This window comes from Gopherus evgoodei, chromosome 1, assembly GCF_007399415.2.
Source record: "Gopherus evgoodei ecotype Sinaloan lineage chromosome 1, rGopEvg1_v1.p, whole genome shotgun sequence".
Lineage (NCBI taxonomy): Eukaryota > Metazoa > Chordata > Testudines > Testudinidae > Gopherus > Gopherus evgoodei.
The window spans coordinates 42188410-42210564 of record NC_044322.1 but is presented as its reverse complement, the minus strand read 5'-3'; the positions used below and the strand labels follow the sequence as shown (position 1 = coordinate 42210564).

At 42.3% G+C, this 22155-nt stretch overlaps 1 protein-coding gene across 1 annotated transcript in view; it reads left to right on the top strand.

The window, feature by feature from the left end:
• Window positions 1-22155, top strand: part of FLT1 (fms related tyrosine kinase 1) — a 159943-nt gene that overhangs the window by 115491 nt on the left and 22297 nt on the right. The window contains exons 17-24 of the mRNA XM_030562729.1: window positions 3053-3188; window positions 11115-11219; window positions 14038-14151; window positions 15159-15247; window positions 15818-15977; window positions 16368-16465; window positions 16977-17099; window positions 18125-18236. Of these exons, the coding sequence (XP_030418589.1) occupies window positions 3053-3188; window positions 11115-11219; window positions 14038-14151; window positions 15159-15247; window positions 15818-15977; window positions 16368-16465; window positions 16977-17099; window positions 18125-18236 (937 nt within the window). The remainder of the gene's footprint in view (window positions 1-3052; window positions 3189-11114; window positions 11220-14037; window positions 14152-15158; window positions 15248-15817; window positions 15978-16367; window positions 16466-16976; window positions 17100-18124; window positions 18237-22155) is intronic.

Here is a 22155-nt window from a genome sequence, read left to right as displayed (position 1 = left end):
ACTACATCGCTTAGGGGTGTGAAAAAGCCACACACCTGAGTGTCGTAGTTCTACCGCCCTAACCGCTGGTGTAAGCAGCGCTGTGTCTGCAGGAGAGCTTCTCCCATCAACACAGCTGCCGCTTTCAGGGAAGTGGAATAACTACACTGGCGGGAGAAGCTCTCCCATTGGCCTAGCAGCATCTTCACTTAAGTGCTACAGCAGTGCAGCTGCACCGATGCGGTCTATTAAGTATAGTCCTGCCCTGAGGCCATTTAAGGCCCAGTGCTGCATTTTGTTCTGGACAATGAACACTGCCACTGATTTTGTGAGGATGCAGGGCCAGACCTTTAAAACCATTGTTTCGGTCACTGTATTTCAATGTGTATTCTCCCTCTCTTTCCACCCCTGCAGTACATATGTGCACGCATGCGTACACAGACACATACACACAGAGAAATAAAGAGAACCCGGCACGTTTAAGTCTAGCAAAAAGGAGAGTGAGGCTAGAATGGAAATATAATGGGCTACAAATAGATAAAGAGATCTTATAAAGGGGATAAGGACCAATTATTCCCCCATGTCATTAAGGACAGAATAACTAGTAATGGCACTAGACAACAGTTGGGAAATGGTTAAGCCTTAACTATAAGAGCAATTAAATCAGGGAAAAAGGAGCTGCAGGAAAGTTTGGGTTTGCTTCTGGACTGGACACTCACATACCACAAAACAAGGGAGGCCAACTTCTAGGTAACATAGTAAAGGCCTCTTCCTAGCCAAAGGTTTCCATTCAGGATTCTCTATTTAAGGCTCTCTCTAAGTTTCTGTTATAAATCCCTAGTCTTAAAGATTTATGGCTGGAATATAAAAATTAGCTCTAAGCTACAACTTCATATTTAGGGCTCAGGCAGAAATGTGGCAGCTACAGCAGCTACCACATCAAAAAAGATTTCATGCTGCCAGAGGAACAGAGCATCTTCTGAAAGTGATGTGCACACACATGCATGTGCACCCCGACATGTATTTGCTCTGTGTCACACTTTTACTTCCACTTTTACTACAAATATAGGGTTGAATCTCCAGCAGTGCCCAGGATTTGGGGCTCAGTGCAGCCAAGGAGAGAGAAGGCAGCTCTATGCCATTTATCTGCTCCTCTGATCCTGGGAGGGTACGTCTACACTACAGGATAAATTCGAATTAGCTAAAACCAATTTTATAAAACAGATATTATAAAGTCGATTGTGCGCATCCACACTAGGCACATTAATTCGGTGGTGTGTGTCCGTGGTCCAAGGCTAGCATCGATTTCTGGAGCGGTGCATTGTGGGTAGCTACTGTAAAAGAATGAGGCCAATAACATCGATTTGCGTCCACACTAACCCTAAATCGATATAGTAATATCGATTTTAGCGTTACTCCTCTCGTATTGTAGGAGCACAGAAATCGATTTAAAGAGCCCTTTAAATCGATATAAAGAGCAGTGTAGTGTGGACGGGTGCAGCGTTAAATCGATTTAACGCTGTTAAAATCGGTTCAACAGCGTAGTGTGGACCAGGCCGGAGTGATGTGACAGTCTAAGAGCTGTTTCTAAGTTGTGTCAGCTGGAGAAGTGCAATGAAGATCAGCTGGTGCACCATGTGCTCTGGCCCTTCCCCATTGGTGCCCAGAAACACCCTCTCTGTAGAAAGCAGCAGCAGGTCAGAAGCAAATATTGTAGACTTTGTGCCACTCAAGGATTCCCCTACTTTGGAGGGATCCTCAGTTGTCCTTTTAGGGAAGCTTACTGGGTGCTTTGGGCAAGGCAAGGCAGCTGAAACAAGAGTCAGGAAGTTACCCATAATTTTCAACATTCTTCTCTCCCTGAGTTCTTCCTACTTACCGTGTGTGCATTTTCCCTTTTAAGCAATGTAGTGAAAACGTTTTCAGGAAGGAGGACAATTCCTGGCAATGGAGGGGGCGAGCTGCAAGCGGCAAGCTGCAGAGCAGCTTGAGTATGAATTGGAAGTATGTGGATGTGGGTGTAAGATGTAAGGGGAAATAGCCTATTGCTGTTTTGGCATGGCTTGATGGAAATCGCCCTGATGCTCCTTTCCATGAAGCTTGCACAACTTCCAGCCCATAGCCATGAAACTAGACTTTATACAGGCTGAGATTATTCCTTTGCCAAACAAATACAAGTGCTTCCTGTGACTATGCAGAAATCTAGCTGAGTTTATCGGTAACTCTGCATGCTCACAGAAGAAAATAAGTTTCAAAATGTAAACTGGTGTACAGCTATAAACCTTTGGAAGGAATGTGATTCCTTACATTTCTCATAGGAAGGCAGCACTTTGTTTGTTTTGGAGAGGATGCTTTTCTGGTCCAAAATCTCATTAAGATGTGAAGTAATCTTTCTGAATCTGGGGGTTTATTAATCCCCTTAGAAGCCCAATAATTCCAATAGAGTTACCAGAAATGACAACCCCAAATTTCTGAGTATTTGAAAACTGTAATGTACAGTTCAGTACAAACTAAGTCTAAGTCTTGCACAGCTCAAACCACATCTGACATTTCTTTGTTGAATTCACAAAAGAAAAAAAACACTGACAGTTGAACTCCATCTGTTGCATATACCGGGGGGGTGGAGAGGAGTGCGAGTGGCAGAGGGGTTGTCGGGGGCTGGTTTTGGTCTTGGGGTGGGGTTTTTTTGTACAATCATTCAGCAAAAGCTATTTTCAGCAATGGTGTTTAGTCAGTTTCTGAAAATACTTCTTACTTCTTTAAAGAACAGAGTCTATATCCCATGGCAATTATTTGCATAAGAATTCATATGGATTTAATTGGAGAAATTGAAGCATCATATATGAGAAAAAGAAGGAAGAAGGGCTGGTATAAAAATAAAAATGTCACATTAAATAACAGAATTTTTAACCAATTTTCTATTGGAGTGTGAAACATACATCCTTATGGGGGGAGGTGCTTTATGTGCCTCTGTCAGATCTAATCAACTTGCAAACCTTGACCAAAACCAGAAGCTGCTGTCCACTACTGTTGTCCATCTGGTGGTGACTTTGAAATGTTCTTGATTTCCTAGCCTTCTTCGTCTGAAATAAAGACCAATTACCTGTCAATCATAATGGATCCTGATGAAGGTCCCTTAGATGAACAATGTGAACGTCTTCCATTCGATGCCAGCAAGTGGGAGTTTGCAAGGGAAAGGCTGAAACTAGGTAATATCCTTGTAACGGTATTAAAACACAGCACATTGCCTTTGTGTTTATCAAACTAGATGTGTTTGTAATTAGAGACTACAGACAGGCAGCTGACCATGTACTGAAGATCTGCAGGGCAACTCTACACTTGATTGTTAGTGAGCTGTTATTGTTCTTCAGGTGAATTATTATCAAGATCTAAAATTGCTATTACCTGGCTTTCCATATGATTAGACTCCAGCTGTGGAGTACGTTCAGTCATTTTGTCTATAGTGCACATAGGGCTGTTTTGTATTTCATAGAAACTGAGATATTGTAGAACATAAAATAAAAACACAGGCCAAGATTTTCAAACCTGGGAGCCTAAGATTAGGTTCCTGAGTCCATTCTGAAGCATCTAAATAAGTGGCCAATTGCAAAGGTGCTGAGCACCCAGTAGACCCTCCTGAAGTTAATGAGAGCTTTATTAGTAGTACTGTTATTTATAAGTATTCCAGCAATGCCTAAGAGTATGTCTACACTGCAGTTAGACAACCGTGCCTGGCCCATGCCAGCTGACTCAGGCTTGCAGGGCTCAGGCTAACGGGCTGTTTAGTTGTGTACATGTTTGGGCTCAGGCTGCAGCCCGAGCTCTGGGACCCTCCCACAGTCCCACCTCATATTTATTTATCGTATTTATTCATCTACTGATGAAAACGCTATACAAGACTTAGGTATTGTTATTTAGGAGCCTAACTATGGACCCAGGATCCTAACCTTAGGCATCCATCTTTCCCATAGCCTAATTCAGTTCTCACTTACCAAGGGGCAACTGCCTGTGCAAATGAGGGCAGAAATGAGCCCATTTTGTCCTGTTTGAGTTTTCCTCTAACCCGCTCTTCTTTACTTCTTTTCTTCACATTTATAAAAAGACCTATTGGTGTCTCTCCTATGTACGGAGCACCTATCCTGTACATTAAAATGCACAACAGGAGATAACAGAAAGGACTGGCCATGCCTAAATAAATGTCCATAGAACCTTCCATTCCCTAGCCATCCAGTCTTCAAAAGCCTGAGTGAAAAAAAATGGGTTTTGAAGTACTCCTTTAAGCTGAAGGAGTCTGAGCTCTGGGAGACCCTGGAAAGGTGCAAATTGCAAAGTTGAGAATACCTTGCTGGCAGTTCTTATTTATATTAAGGGACCTCCAACTCCAGCATCAGCACCGATCTCAGCTATGGCAACATGGCCACATGTCCTTTCAGTCACAAATTAGACTTTAGCCAGTCCAAGGTGCTAAGGTGACAGTGGCTGACACACTGTGGACTGAATCAGGGATCTCCAGAACGAAAAGCATGAGTTGCTACAGCTTGAGCTAAAGACTCATGGATCTCTAGCTGGGGGCTGTTACAAACTCACACTTTGTGGCTTTGGCACAGAGGAAGATCTGTGCATACCCAGCCACACATGCACCGGTGTATTGCACTAGCACACAATTCAGATCTCACTTAATTTGTCTGCTATCCAGGGTGCAGGGTGAGCAGTATTTGAATAAGTACAGCCAAAATATCTGAATGGTAATTTTTAACACCTGTACATTATTTTGTGAATGTTGAAGCATAAAATCTTGTTGGGAGTTTCCTCCTCTGTGAAAAGGTCTTATTGCATCAAGAGTTCAACGTGAATAAACTACATGGAAAGAATCAAGTAGAAATAGACTTAGCTAAAGTTCTCTGAAATTCCAAGGAAAACTTGTCTGAAATGGGTTTGGGTTTGGTTTTTTAGAGAGGTTTGGAGGTGAGCTGTGAAAAGTAAAGAGAACAGGGAATTAGTTAAAATTGAAAGAACTGGTGTAAACAAAAAATGTTGACAATGAATGAGAACCACATTCTGAAAAGTTGGATCAGCAAGGCATGTTAGGTTAGCACATGCACAGGTTCCATTTACATGGCAGTTAGCCCAACCTTTCAATGACCCTGGCAGCTCTGCAGGGGAATAATCTCATAAACTTGAATAGTTCTTGTATAGTTTCTCCCAATATCAGATGTGTGTGTCTTCCCTTTCTAGCTATTTGTCTTCAGGCTACATAGTTATTCTAACCAGTGTGAGGAGACTCTCTCTATTTATATCTCAGATGCCTTATGTTCCTCATCCATTAGTCCATACTATTGATGTAACAGCCATACAAAGCTGTAGGAGGACTTCCTCCTCACCCCCTGAGGCGACAGGTGTTACAGAAGCCAATCCATACTAACTCCATTGAATTCAGGGGACATCCTCCCAATTTAGATGAATGGAAATGAAATGAAATGCTAGCCCCTAAATTAGATTGTAAAACTCTAGTGCATTAAGGCAAATGGCTGTGTTTAGAGCCCTGTACCTTTAACACTGATATAATTTTGTATCTTATGACCTTACCAATGGTGGTGATAAACCATAATTTAGGACATCCATTACAGTGCTAAAGTTGTGATACAGGAACCTATTGTAATTATTGACCAGGCAGAGTAAAGATTCAGAAATCTGTGTAGTAACCAGTTTCATTAGTTACGCACTCCTACAATGCACTATACAACTATTCTCTAACGCTGCCAGAGATGAGTGAGTTTCCCACCTTGTTTTTAACACACTGAACTTTCATATTTATCAATAATTTAAAACAGGAATCCTCTAACACAGAGCAACAGAACATCTGGAATGTGTCAAATAAATTGTGCATGTTTACTGAATGCCTCTTTGAAACTCCTGCCTTCCCAGTTCCTAAGAGGCAACAGCACATAGCAAGAATGACTTGTGGATTAGCCTCTGCCTGCACTCTCCATTAGGACCCTGCTCCAGCAAAGTGACATGCACATGACAACGTGACAACTCACATCTTGAAGTTAGATGTGCGCTTAATTATCTTGCTGAATTGGGGCCCGAACAGAAACTGCCTGGCCCAAAGCGAATTAAGTCAATTCCCATTGACTTTAATGGGTTTGGATTAGCCTCAGAAAGGGTTAGCCAATTTGAGGAATTTTAACCAGAGTTCAGCTGCATTATTCGCTGCACCAGAGTGCTCAAAATGTGGTCACTTGAATGCTCGTCTGTGGAGAGCTGGTAGCTCACATGGTACCGGGTCCTTCTTATCATCTGCTAACCTGCACTAAAAGTCAATTAGATAGTTTCCTGATATTAGTTTTCCATGTAAACATCTGTGGGTGTTGTCACAAGGATTATGTGTGGTCATAAATGGGAGGAGAGTTTGTCCACGGCACAATCTGTATCTTAAAATGTGTTCCACACAATGAGAAAGTCTGAGAATCCCTGATCTGCTCTAAAATTTAATATAATGCAAAACAGAATTAGCTATCAATTCAATTTGATTACCATGAAATCAAGGTTATTGTTCAGAGGGAAAACACATTTCTAGCATTCACGCTGATTAAAGGGATAATAGAAGCCATATGCTGCTTTAAATGGCAACAAATTTGTTTTCTAAATGGTGGCTAAATAGTTTATCCCAAAATGGGAAATGGATTATTACTGATGAAGCCAATTAAAATTACTGATTAAACACAGTTTTACTGTGGATACAGGGATTGTAGTGCCTTGGATTACAGCTTCATATTGGAGCACACCACCAATTGCTAGAGGCCTGCAAATCTGCGGGTATCCGCTTTATATCTGTGGACCATTTTTGTGGATAGCAGCTTGGATGCAGATACAAATTATGTATCTATGCAGGGTACTGCGTCTAGACTCACCAGAATGGAGCAGCTGTCACACAGCAGGCTCCACCTCAGCTCTCTGAATCATGCGGCAGGGAATAGCCCGCTGCACATTCTGGGAATTGTAGTCCCCAGTTTGAATGGACAGAGCAAATAAACTACAACTCCCAGAAGGGAGTGAGCCAAGCGCCATTTTGAAAGAGATGTGGTGTTGTAATTTAAACTAGTGGGAGTCAAGGGCACGTGCTCTGAAGAGAGCAGTTATTCCCGCTCTCTGCCTGGGCCAGGTCTGTATGCATTACAGCCTCTGCAGTTGCATGGGGTGTCCGAGCCCTCCTCCGCACCCACTGGGAGAGGGGCACTGCGCATGAGGGTCCAGAATTGTAGCCTTCCTACTCAGAGTGGGGAAGAGCAGGTGGTGGGACAGGAGGTCTCTGGGAAGAAGTCAGGGCGGTTGGGGATCGGAGGCTTGATGTGTGGTGACCTGTGGAGCTGTTTAGAGCCCTGCAAATCTGCAGACAATTTTTGCAAATTGGATGCGGATACACATTTAGGCACCTAAGTCCAAAATTTAGATCCTCAAATCCTCTGCTTAACGCTATAGCTGCTTAACCCTATAGCTGTGTCAGAAACAGATAGCTAAGGGTTAATGTTCTTTTACCTGTAAAGGGTTAACACAGGGAACCAAACACCTGACCAGAGTACCAATCAGGAAAGAAGACTTTTTCAAATCTGGGTGGAGGGAAGTTTTGGGTGTGAGTTCGTTGTTCTTTGTCTTGTGTCTGTGCCCTCTCGGCTCTGAGAGTGATTTTTCTATCTCCTGGCTTTCTAATCTTCTGTTTCCAAGTTGTAAGTACAAGGATAGTAAGACAATAGGTTTATACTGTTTTTTTGTATTTACATGTGTGTAGTTGCTGGAATGTTTTAAATTGTATTCTTTTTGAATAAGGCTGTTTATTCATTTTTTTTCCTTTAAGCAATTGACCCTGTATATTGTCACCTTGATACAGAGACTATTTTTAATGTCCTTTTTCATTCTTTTTATATAAAGCTTTCTTTTTAAGACCTGTTGGAGTTTTTCTTTAGTGGGGACTCCAGGGAATTGAGTCTGCAGCTCACCAGGGGATTGGTGGGAGGAAGAAGTCGGGGAAAATCTCTTTGTGTTAGATTTACTAAGCCTGACTTTGCATACCCTCTGGGTGAGGGGGGAGAGAGGTTAGCTCTCTCGGTGCTTGTGTTTCAAGGACTTGAAACAGGGAGGGTAGAATCCCTTTGTTTAGATTCACGGAGCTTGCTTCTGTATATCTCTCCAGGAACCCAGGGAGGGAACACCTGGAGGGGAGGAGGGGGAAGGGAAATGGTTTATTCCCCTTTGTTGTGAGACTCAAGGAATCTGAGTCTTGGGGTCCCCCAGGGAAGGTTTTGGGGAGACAACAGTGAGCTAGGCACTGTATAATCCCTAGCTGGTGGCAGCGATACCAGGTCCAAGCTGGTAACTAAGCTTGGAGGTTTTCATGCTAACACCCATATTTTGGACGCTAAGGTCCAGATCTGGGAAAAAATGTTATGACAAGCTGCCTATGATAGTCCCCAGGGTACAGTCTGGGCTGATAGACAGCTGTGTCCCCTCAATTCTCCAACCTGGGCTGCCCTTTACACTGCTTTGCTGTGAGAGCAACCTCGTCTAGTCTGCCCACACACAGCCTCCAGCATGTAAATCACCCCCAGATATACATTCTGAGTGCCAGCCAACTACAAATTACACTGCAGGGCAACCCCAGCAAAATTCCCAGGCCCAGACTTTTCCCCAGAAATGTGTGTCTTGTACCGCCCAGCATTCTCCTCCATAATGCAAACTTGTATAAAGTCCATCATTTCATTAATAGAAAATGATGTGCACAAACGTTGTTGTCTCAATTGAAGTTCCCCAAACACTTCAATCCAAACACACTCGTTTAGATAAAATGATAAAACAAGTGTATTATTAACTACAGAAAGAGAGATTTTAAGTGAATACAAGTAATGAGGCATAAAAGTCAGAATTGGTTACAAAGAAATAAAAGGTAAATTGCAGACTAATACCTAATTTAACAAGCTAAATGAATTCAAAGCAAAGGATTCCCTCACCACGTCTTACTGGCTAGACTCCTTTCAGCCAGGACTTCTCCCCAAGTTCAGTGTTAATTTTCTTTTCCTTTAGGTGTTGTTGATGCCATGAGTAGCGATGAAGGGAGAGAACATTTGAGACCTCTGTTTTTCCTTTTTATCCTTTTCTTCTTCTTTGAGAATCATTTCTAGCTGGGGTTCAGGAGACAAAGTCTGGGGAGATGGAACTTCCAGCTGTTTCTTTGCCAAGATGTAAATTTCTTGCTTTTTCCTACCAAGTGATAGTCCATCTGATTTTGCTGATGCCTGGCTGAGGAATCAGTTTGCCTTTTGCCTTTGAAAAATCAGTTTTTGCCTGCTTTTCTAAACTTGGAATAACCCTTCACAATGTTATACAGTAGAATCTTATAATTTTACATACAATGTTGCCATGCGTATTTTACCAGGACAACAATGATCAGCACATTGGGAATTTTCAAATGATACCTCACCAGGCATACTTTGGAAAAAAATCCATTATAATTTTGTAAAAAGGGTGAATATAGAGATACAGACTGTCACACTGCCTAAATTCCCTAGGTGCCTTTCTTTCTAATGATAAAGTGCCATGGGTACCTAAAAACCTGTCAACTCCAGAATCTCTCAGGTCACTCAACTGAAATCTGGGACACCTGGGTTCATTTGCTGCTCCACTTCAGGGTGAGAGGGAAGGAGAAGGGGATTTGAATATCTCTTACATCCTGGGTTCGTGTTCTAACCACTGGGCTAGAGTTGCAAGTTTTAAAGGAAAGTACTCTCTTCTCCTCTGGCATTTTGTATAGGGCCCAATCTATCAGGCAGCCTCTGAGCTTGCCTTCTGGATCAGGCTGTGCAGGTGAGATAGGGCAATGTCTAGATGAGGATCCCACTGGAGCTTACAGGTGTGAGCTGGATCAGCCAACTTTGTGCATGCTCAGCAGCAGATTTTTAGGCACTTAAGGACTTTATTAGCAGAAATGTAGGCACTCAGGGACTTTAGATGCCTACAGATTTAGGTGGCAGCTGGGCAGGTATTTTGAGGGTATGGATTTTGGATTTAAGTGCCTAAAGTAGTAGGAAGACACCTAAACCCCTTTGTAGATCTAGCCCTAAGGCCTTTTGAGGGATTGGGTTTAGAAACTGGATGTAGAAAGCCCAGGTAGCTTTTTATTTTAAACAGCATTCTTGATCCTGAACCTACATGTTCTATAGAACCTGAGAGACAGGTTCTGCCAGGCAGATGTGGAGAGTTCCTAGTTTTTGCCAATAGAAATGCAGCACTTTTTCACAAAGCTGGGAGGGAACATATACTTACTGGTTTTGCTGGTGCTGCATATTTTTTCCACAGTGCTCTATTTCATGTTCTTCAATGCCCTTATGAAATATGCTATGTGCCTCCAATAGCCTCCTTTAAAAAATTGGACTGATCATTAGGATGTATAGATTTGTGTATATAACAGAACAGAATATAAAATATTTAACTATGCAAAACTGAAATACTTACTTTTACTCCATTTAAATGTACATTAAACCAACAGTTTCTTATTTGCTGTTGGTTTTTACCACTGTACTTATCATAAATAATTTAACTGTTAGCATTGAACAGGTTTTATTGGATGATTCTAACTCTTTTTTTCTATTTGTAAATTGTCCATTAGTAGCCTGGTTTTCACAAATTTGTTCATCCACTGATAAGAGTGACAAGCTGGGTGAGGTAATATCTTTTATTGGACCAACTTCTGTCGGTGAGAGAGACAAGCTTTCGAGCTATACGGAGCTCTTCTTCAGGTCTGTGTAACCTGGAAAGCTGATCTCTCAGCAACAGCAGTTGGTCCAAAAAAATTTATTACCTCACTCACCTTGTCTCTCTAATCTGGGACCAACATGGTTACAACAATACTGAAAATACTGCTAAGAGTGGCATTTGTTTAGAGTCACTTTTTCTAACCACAATCTGGTTCACCTATGTGGGAGCCCATTAAAAAGTGTACCACAGAGCGTTATCTTTTTGTGAAAATATACTTAGGAAGATTTGCAGAGCACAGGTTGTTATTCAATATGTATGAACGGTTTCAATGATCACAAGTTTGTTTGTTTACATATGTGTATCTCCACAATTTGTTTTCTGTACAGGAAAGTCACTTGGATGTGGGGCATTTGGAAAAGTGGTAGAGGCAGCTGCTTTTGGAATTAAAAATTCCCCCACGTGCAGAATAGTTGCTGTGAAAATGCTGAAAGGTATTCTGCTGCAGGGCAATGTTGGAACATATACTGCGCTGGTTACCCCCTCCCCCACTCCCCTGCCTTTTTCTGCATGTCATTCAAAAGCAAGAGTTTATTCTGAACACCCATGAAGGCTGTATAGCTCACGTTTCAGTTTAGATCAGATTTTTCAAGCTAAATGGTGAGCCCTTAAAATGAAACAGGAGGGTCTAGTGAAAGTGCTGATGAAACGTCATGTGGGCCAGGGTTTCAGAAGCACTCCGCAGCCGGTTGCTGCTGCGTCTAAGCTATCCCACAGTGCACCATTGTGACCGCTCTGGACAGCAATCTGAACTCGGATGCACTGGCCAGGTAGACAGGAAAAGCCCTGCAAACTTTTGAATTTCATTTCCTGTTTGCCAAGCGTGGAGTGCTGATTAGCATGGACTGTACAGGAGATACTGGATCTGATCACTTTATGGGGAGACAAATCTGTTCTATCAGAGCTCCGTTCCAGAAGATGAAATGCCAAAGCATTTGAAAAAATCTCCAGGCTATGATAGACAGAGGCCACAGCAGGGACTCAACACAGTGCTGCGTGACAAGCATAACAGAAAGCCAAAGAATCAAGTGGACGGTCAGGGAGGGAGGGAGGGAGGGGGGACTGAGGACTCCAGCTATCCCACAGTCCCCGCAGTCTCCGAAAAGCATTTCCATTCTTGGCTGAGCTCCCAATGCCTGAAGAGTCAAAAACATGTCCCGGGTGGTTCAGGGTATATGTCGTCAATTTACCCTCCTCCCCGCCCCGTGAAAGAAAAGGGAAAAAAATTTCTTGCCTGTTCAATGTCACCGTATATCTACTGCATGCTGCTGGTAGACTCGGTGCTGCAGCGCTGAACAGCAGCATCTCCTGCCCTTTCTTTCCTGATGGCAGGATTGAAAACTGGATTGAAAACTGTCCTCATCATCCCATGAGTGCTCCTGGATGGCCTTGGTGAGGTCGGCCGGGGGCACCTGGGCAAAAATGGGAATGACTTCCGGTCATTCCCTTCTTTAAGCTTTGTCTCCTGGAGAGGCAGACAGTGCAATAGGCTTGGTAACCATCCTCATCATAGCAGCTGGAGGCTGAGCTCCTCTTCCCCCCACCCTTTCATGTCTAATGAAGATTCTGTACTGCCTGGAATATCATAGCAGCTGGAAGCTGCCTTCCTGTCATTTTATCTCACTAAAAAGTCAGTGTTTCTTATTCCTGCATTCTTCATTACTTCATCACACAAATGGGGGGATAACTGCCATGGTAGCCCAGGAGGGTTGAGGGAAGCAATGAATGGGGTTGTTGCAGGGGCACCCCCTAGAATGGCATGCAGCTCATCATTTCTGCGGGATATCTGGGGCTCTGATCCGGAGCGGCTGTGCTCTCTGGTTCTCTAGTAGACTTGCCCCATATTCTAGGCAGGACTGACTCTATTTTTAGACAAAACATAAAGAAGGGAATGACCTGGGGAGTCATTCCCATTTTTGTCCATGCGCCCCCGGCCAACCTCAGCGAGGCCAGCCAGGAGCATCCATGACAGCAGCAGATGGTACAAAAGGACTGGTAACTGTCATCGCCAATTTCCAAAGCAGCAGACGGTGCAATAGGGCTGGTAACCATCTCTGCTACCTTGCAAAGGCAAATGAATGCTGCTGTGTAGCACTGCAGTACCACATCTGTCAGCGGCATCCAGTACACATACGGTGCAGCAGCATCCAGTACACATATGGTGACAGTGACAAAAGGCTAAACGGACTCCATGGTTGCCATGCTATGGCGTCTGCCAGGACAATCCAGGGAAAAAGGGTGCTAAATGATTGTCTGCCATTGCTTTCACGAAGGATTGAGTGACGACATTTACCCAGAATAACCCATGACACTGTTTTTGCCCCATCATGCATTGGGATCTCACCCCAGAATTACAATGGGCGGGGGAGACTGCGGGAACTATGGGATAGCTATGGGATAGCTACCCACAGTGCAACACTCTGGAAATCGACGCTAGCCTCAGTACATGGACACACACCTCCGAATTAATGTGCTTAGTGTGGCCACGTGCACTCCATTTTATACAATCTGTTTTAAAAAACCAGTTTCTGTAAAATCAGAATAATCCCGTAGTGTAGACATACCCTTAGTAACAGAATGGATTGGCCAGAATGTATGTGCTAGAAGATCTAAGAATAGTCAGCTGGATAGTCCATGGCTTTAGGTATAGCACTTAGGATTCTTGTGAAACACTGATTTTCAGCTCCATAAAGCCAGATGGGGATTTGGGAGAAGATATCTGTAGCATACCCGTATCTGTCTGTCTATATGGCCTCAGCCCAGTAGTATCTGAGCACCTCACACTCATGGATGTTATCCTCAGCACCGCTGTGATGGAAGGCAGCGCTATCCCCATTTCACAAAGTGGGGACCCGAGGCACAAGGTGAATTCAATGATTTGCTGGAGATCACACAGGAAGTCTGTTTTTAAGCCAGGTGCTGATCCCAAGTCCCTTGAGCCCAGTCTACAGACCAAACCTCCTACCCCTACATGACACCAGCTGACCCAGCACACTGTTAAATATAACGCTGGGAGGAAGTTAGCAGTGACTAATTCTTTATGGATCTCACTGCAATTAAAAGGCCACTTGGCAGGGAGGGGTAGAAAAGAGAACACAAATACATGGAAGTGTATCCAGGGATGACAATTATTTATAGACTCATAGACTCATAGACTAATAGGTCAGTGTAAAACCTGGACAATCGGCAGGTAGTGGCACAGATCCCAAAATGAAACTGTCTTTATACACTGGCATTATTTTGTGTTCACAGAAGGAGCCACAGCAAGTGAATACAAAGCGCTGATGACTGAGCTGAAAATCCTGATACACATTGGGCATCATCTTAATATTGTAAACCTGCTAGGAGCTTGCACAAAAAATGGTGGTAAAAGAATTTGTACTGTGCTAAACATGGACTGAGATATTCTCAGGATAATAGTCTTTTGACTGTGTCGGTTTTGTAATGTTGTGCCAGGGGCCAGCTGTTGGCTTGTTCTGTCAGTTTCACATGGATGAGCTCTGTCCACCCTCAGCTAACACAAGAAGTAAGATTTACCCAAATAACTGCTGGCCCCTTCCCCTTTTTTACACATTCCTTTTGGTCTTAGTATTTAAAGCCTTGCATATAGGAGCATCCTAAATAAGGGACCACTTGGTGCCCTAAGCCCAGCAATTGAGATCAGCAGGACTAGAAGTGCTGACTAGATTAAGCATCGTCTAGGAAGGACAAGAGGCAGGGGGGTTTCAGAAATGGCCACTGACTCTGAATTTTCATTCTTGAGATATACTGATACAGAGGGTATGTCTACACTGCAATTAAAAACTTATGGCTGGCCCGTGCCAGCTGACCTGGGTTAAGGGGCTTTTTAATTGTGGTGTAGATGTTTGGGATGGGGCTGGAGCCTGGGTTCTAGGACCCTAAAAAGTAGGAGGGTCCCAGAGCTCAGGCTGCAGCATGAAACATCTACATTGCAGCTAAACCCCTTAGCCCGAGCTTCACAAGCCCGAGTCAGCTGGCTTAGGCCAGCCACAAGTGTCTAATTGCAGTGTAGATGTAGTGTAAGTGGCCAGCAGGTGAGAAATCATTCCTTCTGGATACTTCATCCAATTTTGTTTTAGTAGAGATGTGCTGGGGCTGCAAAATTTTAATGAGAACCCAAACTTTTCCAGCATCCAGGGTTTTGTGTTGGCCCATCCCTGATTTTCAGCACCATTATTTTGTGAAGGTGTCCAGAGTCCTTAAGGCATGGATTCCTCTATGTTAAAATGTATTGCTAATTGTTATGCTGGGAACTAGAAATAGTTGGGTACAGGAGAGATTTCGCTGTTCCTCAGAACTCATTTCTTATATCTTATTCCATGCCACTGAAAATGTTCTTGACTTCTGCTTAGGGCCTCTGATGGTGATTGTTGAATACTGCAAATACGGAAATTTATCAAACTACCTGAAAAGCAAGAGGAATTTTTTCTTCCCCAACAAGGTAAAGAAGCAGATGCTTTGTGTTTCAATGGGTGTTCTCCCTCTCTGCAAGCAAGATCATTCAGACTGGGCGATGGGTTGGTTTAGAGCTTTGGTTTATGGAACAGAAGCATAGGAAAAGCAGCATGACCCCCTGATATCAGTGCTGTCAGGAACATGCAAGAGATGAGGCTAGGAAAGTTTTCAAAGGTTTAAACCTATTTTTTTTAATGCATGAAGAATACGAACATCAAGAATAAAAGATTGTGGATTCCTTGTGCCTCCACATCACACTCCCTGCAGTGGAATCTGCTGGTTTCACTCAATGTAGTGGGTTCTTTCTTTGTCACAACCATGGGGTGCAATAGTGCTAACCTTATTTGTGTTAGGTGGGCACTTAGTTACACGAGTAGTCCAATACCAGCCATTCTTGAGACCCTGCTTGCATATGTGAGCATCACACCCACAGAGGGAAGAGGAAGATTTCAGTAACAGATCACAGATGAGACTATTTCATTGGCTGAACTGATTTCATTCATCCAGTTCCTGCAACTTTGACACAGTATCTCTTACTCCCTCTGTTTGTTTAAAGGATGCCTTGTTGCAAGTAGAACAGATGAAGGAGAAAAAAGATATTGAGCTGGTGGAAAGCAAAAAACAAAGGTTGGCTAGTGTCACCAGCAGCGAGAGCTTAGCAAGCTCCGGATTTCAGGAAGATAAAAGTCTGAGTGATGTGGAGGAGGAAGAGGAGGGTAGGTATTAATTCCTTCCTGTTCCTGCACAGTCTGTGATATTTTTACAATGTACTCTGCATCTCTGAACATTTTTCCTCATTTATCACCCTAATAAACATCCGTGGGAGATGCTCACAGCGTCATGTCCAGAAGCTAGAAGTTTTAAAAAAAAAAGATTATTTACTGGGTTACTAAATCTGACAGGAAAGCGTGTGACTGTTTCTTCTTAACTGTCTTTTTCCTTGGGAAAAATGATGGAGTAACAGAGTATAAAGCAAATACTATTTTTGTTGTTGGTGACAGTGGTTTGATGTCCAAGCACCACTCTACTAAAAGTGAACCTACTGGGTGACAGTGGCAGTTAGAAAAAATACCGTATTAACATAATATGTGTTAAATTGCTTCCAGATTCTGACGAATTTTACAAATGGCCCCTCACTATGGAAGATCTGATTTCTTACAGTTTTCAGGTGGCTAGAGGCATGGAGTTCTTGTCATCCAGAAAGGTCAGTGTTACCCTTTTGGATATTCCTCTCCAGCAGAATCAGCCTCAGGAGAGGTGAAATGATGTCTATATTTTACTGACACCTTTCCTTGGCAGAACTCCCAAAGGAAGGGTGGCTTCCCTCTTGATGTTCTAAATATAAGCATGTGTTTATTCAAGTTTCATACTATAAACACAGGATTAAGGTGGAAGACTGTGGTTGAAGCTGATTCATTCACAGAATTTTTTTTTCAAGATATATTAACCACGGAGCACAAAACTGTTTAATGCCTACCTTGGTAATATGTAACAGATTAAAAGCTCATGACTTTTTGGTCTGCAAAATGTTTGTTTGTGAAGAACTGCCCATTGTTTATGGTAACTTCATATAAACTTTTGTCAACTTCCTTAAGAAAATATTAATATGATCTTTCGAATAATAATAATTTTTAAAAAAGGAAACGGAAAGATTCAGGAAGTTTGTGGGTAGGATTAAGGAAATGCAGTTTGATTGTTCAACTGTTTTATTATAGTGTATTCATCGTGATCTGGCAGCCAGAAATGTCCTTTTATCTGAGAACAATGTAGTGAAGATCTGTGATTTTGGCCTTGCAAGAGATATTTATAAGAATCCCGATTATGTGAGAAAAGGAGATGTAAGTCAACATTTGTTTTTTTTTGTTCAGTTGTTCATAATGTAGCATTTTAAACTGTTCATTAACATGGTGTGTAAATGTTTACATTTCCTGCACTTAAAAGGGTCTGAAAGCTATCGTAGATTTTCTGTGAAGATGAGCAATCCAGATGTGTTGTATATACAGTGACCGTTTGCTTCCTTAAAAACAATGCTCGGAAATGCTGACCATTTCATAGCTCTGGTCTTTTAATAGTTTATATGTTGGCATTTGTTTCTTGGCTAGCCTGGCCCAGTAAGCCAGTCAAAGTGAGCTGCTTTCTTGAAAGCAATCAGTTATGCCAAAAGGAGTCCGTGTCCCTCAGTATAATGCACAGGGCCAAATTCCGCTCTTAGTGACATTGGGGTAGATTTAGCATAACTGCACTGAAGTCGATGGAGTTGTGCCAGGAGTAAATTTGGCCTCCTACCTGTAAAATCAGGCTGAGTGTCTCCCTCTACTGGGGCTGGGAAGCTTGCTCCCAGCTGCAGTGTAGGCATACCCAATATGGCCCTGATCATACAGTGAAAACTGTGCAGGCAAACTGTGCCTGTGCATATTGAAGTGAATGGAGCTTGATGTGGGTTCTGGGATCCACCCATGTGGTTCTCTTGGCAGAATCAAGACTTATCTTCCAGGAGTTAATGTTTGTAAATTGCTTTAAAGACTTAGAGTACTAAATGGGCACCAAGAATTATTGTTTGAATAACTGAAAATGTCTCCCTATTAAAATGTAATAGGTTTCTCAGTTAAAAAATTTTTACACCACATAGAGTAGATGGAAAATTCACTGAATTTTAAATAGAAAAAAAATACCTGGCAAAATAGAGAATAAAATGTTGTGGGTGATTGATTGAGTTCTCATTGTATTCTTGGTGTCTGTAAAACAATACAATAAAATCCTGTGCTGGTGTTAACTATTCACATGGTAACATATTTTTATATCATCTCTTGTTGAATTTTGTAGCCACTAAAAATAATTATCTGGCTTGTCCATTTTGTTACAGGCACGACTTCCCCTCAAGTGGATGGCTCCAGAATCCATATTTGATAAGATCTACAATACGAAAAGTGATGTGTGGTCTTATGGGGTATTGCTGTGGGAAATATTTTCCTTGGGTAGGTTTAAATGTATATTATGGAAATTAGAGAATTAACAGTTAGAGTCTAATCCGTAGCCCATTTAAATCAGTGAAAAAATGCCCACTGACTTCAACTGACCTTGGCTCAGTCCTTTGATCCTAGGTACACATGATTTATGCTGTGTGTGTAGCTGTATGTTCAATTTCATGGAGAACCACATGAGACCAATGAACAGTCACAGGCGGCCAATGTAGCTGCACAAGGAGCATTTTAGCTATCTGAAACCCAAAAGGGACACATACAGGAAATGGAAGTTGTGGCATGTCACTAAGGAAGTGAACATGGGAATAGCACGAGCATGTAGGAACAAAATCAGGAAAGCCCAGGCAAGGAATGAATTGCAGCTGGCAAGGAATGTTAAAGACAACATGAAGGGGCTTTACAAATGTCAGATCATAAGGAAAGATCAGGGATGGTGTGGGTCTATTGCTCAATAGAGAAGGTGAACTGGTAACAGAAGGTGATAAGAAGATGGAGCTGCTCAATGCCAACTTTGCTTCAGTCTTCACACAAAAAATAACATGTGATTGGATGACTAGTGAAGTTATCATAGACAATGAAGGGGAAGGGATATAGATCAGGATAAGTAAAGAACATGTCACAGATCTTCTGACCAATTTGAGTGAATACAAGTCACCAGGGCCTGATGCTATTCACCCCAGGGTGGTGAAGAAATTAACTGAAGAAATTTCAGAGCCGCTGGCAACAATATTTGCAAACTCATGGATGACTGGAGAAGGGCTAACATAGTGCCCATCTTTAAAAAGAGGGAAATGGAGGAGCTGGGAAATATAGATCAGTCAGCCTGACTTTGATACCTGGGAAACTACCAGAGCAAGGTATAAAACATTCAATTTGCAAATACCTAGAGGATGAAGGAGTGATCACTAGCAGCCAGCATGGATTTACAAAGAACAAATCATGCCAAACCAGCTTGATTTCCTTCTTTGACAAGGTAACTAGTTTGGTGGATAGGGGGAATGCTATGGACATGACATACCTAGACTTCAGTGAGGCTTTTGACATAGTCCCACATTACATTCTCATATGCAGGTTGGAGTAGTGTGGGCTCAGTAGAACTACCATTAGGTGGATTCATAATTGATTAAACAACCGCAAACAAAATAACTATTAATGGACATGTCAGATTGGAAGGCGATCTCAAATTGGGTTCCACAGGGTTCTGTTCTGGGTCCAGTGTTATTTAACATCTGTATTAATGACCTGAATGTAGGAATAGACAGCATACAGTCAAATTTGAGGATGACAGAAAGCTAGGGGGGTTGCAAACACTTTGAGGTTACAGCTAAAATTCAGAGGGATTTTGATAAATTGGAGAACCGACCTATAGACAACAAAATGAAATTCAACAAAAACAAAGGTAAGGTGCTACTCTTAGGGGAAAAAAACCAAAAGCACAAATACAGAATGAGGGATAACTGAAGGGCAGCAGCACTGCTGAGTAGGATCAGGGAGTTGTGGTGGATCAAAATCTCAACATGAGTCTCCAATGCAATGCTGTTTCAAAAAAAGCAAATGAAATTTTGGGTAGCATTAACAGAGGTATAGCATGCAAGTCACAGGAGGTGATAGTACCACTCTGCTCAGTGCTGGCTAGACCTCGACTAGAGTACTGAGTCCAATTTTGGTCACCAATGTATAGAAAGGATGTAGAGAAACTGGAAGGGATCCAGATATGAGTGACAAAAATGATCAAAGGGATGGAATGCAAGCCATATGAGCAAAGGCTGAAGGAACTGGGTATGTTAATTTGGAAAAGAAGAGATTAAGGGGGGAACATTATAGCGGTCTTCAAATACTTAAAAGGCTGCCATAAAAAAAGATGGAGAAAAAATCTTTTCTCTTGCCACAGAGAGCAGGACAAGAGGCAATGGATTCAAGCTACAGCTCAGCAAATTTAGATTAAATCTCAGGAAAAACTTCCTAACTGTAAGAACAGTAGGACAATGGAACAGACTGCCTAGGGAGGTTGTGGAAGCTCCTTCACTGGAGGTTTCCAAAAGGAGGCTGGCTAGCCATCTGTCCTGGATAGTTTAGGTACAACAGATCCAGTATCTTAGCAGGGGGTTAGACTAGATGACCCTTGTGGTCCCTTCTAACACTATGGTTCTATGTTTCTAACTGAAATGTGAAGATACATACTTTGTAAGACCTCCAATAGATAATTGAATCTTGGTGCCAGGTTACAAATTACAACTAGATAACCGAAGTATTTGAACAGTTTCTCCTAAATTTACCCTCCAAGACCACGGCTCAGAATTCCCCTAGAGGTACATCTATGGAATGAATGATAGTCCATCTTAGAACCTGGATCTACAGCCTTTGGCTCACGGGACTGCACTAAAAATAGCTGTGTAGATGTTGTGGCTTGGTCTCCCGAGGCTTCAGATTCTGAGTTCCAGACCAACCCACAATGTCTCCCTAGCTATTTATAGTGCAGTAACCCAAGCCCTGCAATGTCAAGTCTGGTGAGCTGGGCTCCGAGACTCACTGGCGCTCGCTATGAAGACATGCCCTATAAGATGACAGTTGATCCACTGAGGTGAATGCAGCCTGACTAATTTCAGGTGCTTTGTTTGAAAGGGAAACACAGAATTCTAGACTGCGGACTTGACAGGAAAGTAAAGTCAATGTTTGAACATTTCATTTTAATATGTAATTACCCCTGGGTCTGTGCATATAAGGCAGGCAGGATTTGACCCTCGGTGTAACTCTTAGGGCCTAGTCTTGTAGCCCTTTCTCCAAGAGAATGGAGACTGAAGTCTGAGACTCTGCAGCGCTGATCCTTTGCTATGTACATAATATTCCTGTAGGACATAACCCTGATCCTGCTGAAGTCATTAGGAGTGTGTAATTGACTTCACTGAGTGTAGGATTTGGCTCTATATGATTTAGAATCCCCTAATTGGTTTTGACTTTTCCTTTGAGAGCAAATAAAAACCTAGTCAAAACCAAAAATGCCCCAATAAACAGAACCTCTTCAATTTCACTGTGTTGAGATGTGCTTAAAATGACACCTTCTATTTCCACTCCAAAAAATCTACCAGCCCCAATTACCCTTCAGCAACACAATGCCAGCACTTCACCATTCACAGCTGCTTCCTACTTACACTGGCAGGTGCAGACGAATGAACATTGAAACAGATGCCGTGGAACGAACTAGAGCGCAGAATCTGAAATAAAAACCCTATGTGAGGCAATGTTTTTTAACTGAAAACTGTAGGCTACAGAATCAATACTGAAAAGGAAACAATGGCATTCAGGAGAGAAGAATCTTAACTGGATCCAACACAGAGACTGACATAACAGTAGAGGAAACAGTCCCAGGCAGTCCCTCATCCAATCATTGACTAGTTTGAATACACATTGTTGGCAGTGCTGCCAACTCTGGTGATTTTATGGCAATGTTTGGTGTTTCTCTCAAAGCCCCAGCTCCTGGACTCACGTAATTATTTGAGAACCTCAGCTTTCTATTTTTTTAAAAGTAAGTTTCAAAGTCTTCTTGGTTGTGGAGAAAAGCTTGAATGACCCAAGTGCACCCTAAATGCTCTCAGAAACCAAAAGGCAAAGAACCCAAATGTTGCTGTATTTTTTTTTTAAATCACAATTCGTAAATCAATGTCATGATTTTTTAGGCTGACTCATGCTGTGTGAACATTTGGAGTTGGTGAGACTGTGTCTATTAGAATTTAGGGCAGTATTTGTATGTATTAAGGAATCTAACAGTTCTTAGGTATGAAGAGAAGATACATTGCATTTCCTTTTATTGAGTATCTATTTTAAAACTGAATTGCTCGTTTCCTTTAAATCCAGCCAAGTGCTGCTAATACTCATGGACCTGATCCTGCAAGAGCCTCAAAGACCCAGACCCAGA